We start from the raw sequence: 3,981 nt of genomic DNA on the forward strand, positions 1-3,981 counted from the left end.
CCCCCCCCCCCCCGCCATCTTGGCCCTGCCCAAAGTGCTGCCGAAGGCCTTACTAGGCCTCACAGTGACAGGACTGGCCGGCATGGCCTGAGCTATCCTCCCACACACGTCCCCTGGGCCCATACTGGGTGCGTGATGGGGCCCCAGCGGGGTGGGATGTAGCCAAGGGCAGCCCCTCTCTGGCTGGTGTGTGTGAGCACCGGCAGGAAGGCATCTGGTTGGGGGTGCCGAGAGCTCCACTTGACCTGCCCCTTCCACTCTGGCTAGGACTGAGCTCAGTGACCACTTGGATGCCATGGACTCCAACCTGGACAACCTGCAGACCATGCTGACGAGCCACGGCTTCAGTGTGGACACGAGCGCCCTGCTGGATGTGAGTGCCTCCCCGCCCCCACCCCGCTCACAGCCCGTGGGCACAGCCTGACTGCCCTCCCTTTCCCACAGCTGTTCAGCCCCTCGGTGACCGTGCCCGACATGAGCCTGCCCGACCTTGACAGCAGCCTGGCCAGCGTGCGTAGGCAGGGCGGGGACAGTGGGGGGATGGGGTGGGGGTGGGAGGGGCGTGAGCGGGAACCCTCACTCTGCCCCCTCCTGCCCCAGCAGATCCAGGAGCTCCTCTCTCCCCAGGAGCCGCCCAGGCCCCTTGAGGCAGAGAATAGCAGCCCCGACTCAGGTGAGCCAAGCCCTGAGCCTCTGCCCTGCCCTTCCCCAGCTTCCCCACCCGCCAGTGCCCTGACCCAGCCCCCACCCCCAGGGAAGCAGCTGGTGCACTACACGGCGCAACCCCTGTTCTTGGTGGACCCGGGCTCCGTGGATATGGGAAGCAGCGACCTGCCCGTGCTGTTCGAGCTGGGGGAGGGTTCCTACTTCTCGGAGGGGGACGACTACACAGATGACCCCACCATCTCCCTGCTGACGGGCTCTGAGCCCTCCAAAGCCAAGGACCCCACTGTCTCCTAGAGGCCCCAGGAGGAAGGCTGGCTAAGGGGCTAGGCGTGGACCCCGGTCAGCAGCGAGGGCCCCAGCCCTGTGTGCCACAGCTTGCTTGAGGCTTTACAGCCACACTGGGACTGACCAGCACTGCAGGAGTTCAGTCAGGATTGTATTTTGGATTTTTACATGAGTCCCCCTCACCCCTCAGTAGAGATATACACATACCCAGACAGACGGACGGACGAGACTGGCAGAGACCTATAAACAACAGACTCTACACTGTGGCCTCCCGCGTCTGTTTCCTCCTGCCACCCCCCAGGGGGTGAGGTGAGGAGGGGCCTGGGACACACGGGTCTCGGAAGGGGGCTGGAGGTCTGGGCCATGATGGCCTCCTAGAGGGAAGGCAGATGTCCAGAGCATAGCCGTGCGCACCTGACTCCACAGGACCTGTGTGTGCTCAGAAGTCTTTATTTGAGGACCTGGAAGGGGGCAGTGGGACGGACCCACAGGAATGCCCTTCCCAAGAGCTCCCCACAAGGGGGCCAGGTGGAGCACGAAGGGGCGTGCTGTACGGCTCTTGCTGTTCGAGCATCCCTGCTTGTCACGCATTCTCAAGGCACTGGGCTGGTTTGGGAGCCGGGGAAGGGTGGGGAGGTGACAGACCAGAGCGGCCTGATGCTCTGTGCCCCCAAGCATCCATACACCACTCACCATCCCCGGCAGGGGCCAGAGAGACAGACACTGCCTCCACCCTGGGATCCAGAGGGTATCATCCCCCAGGGAGCCCCTCTTCTCCCCCCAACTCCACCATGGCCAGAGGAGGTGAGGACGCGGGGTTGAGCAGATTCTGGTGGGGGCAGGGACCGCACGGCTCTTAAGGCCACCGCCAAGCACCTCCTCAGACACCTGCCTTGTCACACCACGTCTGTGACTGGGGCACATCCAGCCTGACGTGGCCTCGGGGTCTCTAATAGAGCCTACCCACCAAGTCAGGTGGGAACCGGTTCAGGGCTGTCCTCCCACCATTGGCAGGCTTGGCAGGTAGTAGGCTCTGGGAGCAGGGCTTCCTGAGGGCCACGCTCAGGCTGCACGTGTGAACTGCCCAGCCCAGTGCAAGGAGAACGGAGTGGGGAAGGGCTAGGAGCTGCGCAGGGCGGGCAGGGCTCAAACCCAGGGGAGCTGAGGGTTCCTCCCGGGTCCGAGGGAGGGGCAGGGAGCTGGTGTTCAAGTCTCTGCATGGATATATGTGTTCACGAGGGAGACCTGGGTCAAGGACTGGGCCAGGAACCTGCCTCACCCAAGAGACACAGAGCCCCCCCACCTCCCAAGGGTCTGTGGACTCAGCCACTATGAGCGCCACAGCCTAAGAACAGCACCAGACACACAGCTCTGCCAGCCTGGCCGCTGGTTCTGATTCTTGACCCTCATACACACACCAGACTCCAGCCACTGCCCCCAGCCAAGGTCCCCTGCTGGCAGGGTCCCCTTGGGCACCCTCTTCCAAGACCCCAGCACAGGGACCGCAAAGCTCTGAGCTGCTCCCCCCCCCAACACGCATGCGCACACAAGATGAACAAGGGCAGTGGCAGGACAGGACGCGACCTCAGCTGGGCCCTGCTGGGCAGGGTGGTTGCCACCTGTGATGCAGAGAGGAGTGCTGGGGGGAGGCGGCGGCCTCCTCGGCACCGTGGCCGTCCTCCCCCCCCCCCTTGGCCAGGACACAGCACCCCAGAAGGTACAAGCACCCTAAGGCCGTCGGGACTCAGACCCCTTCCCGGGAGCAGCACCGGCACCCCACGACCCCAGCAGGCCGAGGGCAGCCACTCTGGACAGCACTTTATTGATCCCCTCAGACCCCAGGGCAGGATCGGCACAGGTTCCCGGGATACTGGCCCGTGCCTGGTCTGCCATCCCTGAGCAGGGCAGGAAGGAGCCCCATAGGGGCAGAGAAGCCTTCCGGGGGGCTGGGAGGAGGCGATGGACAGCCACGCCCCCTCCACAGCACACAGGTGGGGGCAGGCTCTGGCCGTGGGCAGTGAGGTGAAGATGGTGGCGGTGAGGCCCAGCGCTGGAGCAGCTCAGGCCCCCGCCACAGGGGCCTCGTAGTTGAGCACGTAGTAGTCGTGGACGTACATGAGCACGGCCACCGGCTGCCCAATGATGAGCGTCAGCCACACCGCCGCGTTGCCGTAGTTACCCTGGAAGAAGCGGCTCACTATCCAGGCCAGGGGGATCTGGAGACACGGGGCCACAGTCAGCCAGCCACAGCGAGTGACCCGAGGGCTGGCTGCACCCGGGGCCCGGGGGAGAGGCTGGGGGCAGGAGGGCACGCTCACCTGAGCCATCATGCCCGTGAAGGCCCAGAGCCGGAACATGTGCAGCGGGACGCTCACCAGGTACTGCAACGGGGGTGGCGGGGCGTCAGCCGTCCCTGCGGCCGCACCTGCCGCGGAACGAGCCGGGTCGCGCCTGCAGAGCACTCACCTCGTGGAAGAAAGCCGAGGCGAAGAACACCCCCGTCCTGGCCACCCACTTGCTGCTGCCCCGTCGAAGCATGGGCTTGTAGAAGTGTCTGTGGAGGGAGGGGGCCGTGGGACCGGTGCCTGGGTCCACGCACACAGCGGCCCGCCCACCGTGCCCACGCCCACACCCACCTGAGGCACCACTTGTGCACAGGGATATTCCAGTTCTGCCAGAAGTAGGTGACAGACTCAGAGTTCCTAGGGGTCGAGAGCAGCGAGTGACCGGCTTGCCCCGCGACGCAGCCCAGCCCCCAGCTCCACACCCAAGGCCACCCACCACCAGTCCCGGTAGAACTCCCGGTCTCCAAACTGCATGAGCTCCGCCACAGCGTTCATGCAGGAGTGGAAGAACCAGTAGAAGAAGATGAGCCAGATGAGGTGATTGGGGACCTGTGGGGGGAGGCAGGCACAGGTTGCAGGCTACCCCACCCACCGCCCCCGGCTCACGCCCCACCCCACCCACCCGTGCTGCTCACCGCCAACTTTAGGAGGCGCTCGATGATGCGTGAGTAATCCATATCCTGCA

At 65.1% G+C, this 3,981-nt stretch overlaps 2 protein-coding genes across 9 annotated transcripts in view; one reads left to right on the top strand and one right to left on the bottom strand.

Moving 5' to 3' along the window:
• HSF1 (heat shock transcription factor 1) overlaps positions 1-1,210 on the top strand; it is a 19,366-nt gene extending 18,156 nt beyond the window's left edge. For 4 of the 8 annotated variants that reach the window (XM_040625740.1, XM_040625745.1, XM_040625741.1 and 1 more), the window contains 4 exons: positions 268-373; positions 445-510; positions 601-673; positions 755-1,210. In XM_040625740.1, the coding sequence (XP_040481674.1) occupies positions 268-373; positions 445-510; positions 601-673; positions 755-960 (451 nt within the window). In that variant the 3' untranslated portion in view covers positions 961-1,210. The remainder of the gene's footprint in view (positions 1-267; positions 374-444; positions 511-600; positions 674-754) is intronic. The other 4 variants (XM_040625742.1, XM_040625746.1, XM_040625743.1 and 1 more) reach the window with 1 other exon arrangement.
• Positions 1,211-2,757: 1,547 nt separating this feature from the next.
• Positions 2,758-3,975, bottom strand: LOC121101685 (diacylglycerol O-acyltransferase 1-like). The gene is made up of 6 exons (XM_040625752.1): positions 3,932-3,975; positions 3,733-3,845; positions 3,588-3,653; positions 3,418-3,505; positions 3,270-3,332; positions 2,758-3,167 (listed from the first exon to the last, which is right to left on the bottom strand). The coding sequence occupies exons 1-6, from the start codon at positions 3,971-3,973 to the stop codon at positions 3,012-3,014; spliced, it is 528 nt and encodes a 175-aa protein (XP_040481686.1). The 5' UTR covers positions 3,974-3,975; the 3' UTR covers positions 2,758-3,011.
• Positions 3,976-3,981: the final 6 nt, after the last annotated feature.

The sequence above is a fragment of the Ursus maritimus genome, unplaced genomic scaffold (assembly GCF_017311325.1).
Source record: "Ursus maritimus isolate PB19 unplaced genomic scaffold, ASM1731132v1 scaffold_9, whole genome shotgun sequence".
Classification (NCBI taxonomy): Eukaryota; Metazoa; Chordata; class Mammalia; order Carnivora; family Ursidae; genus Ursus; species Ursus maritimus.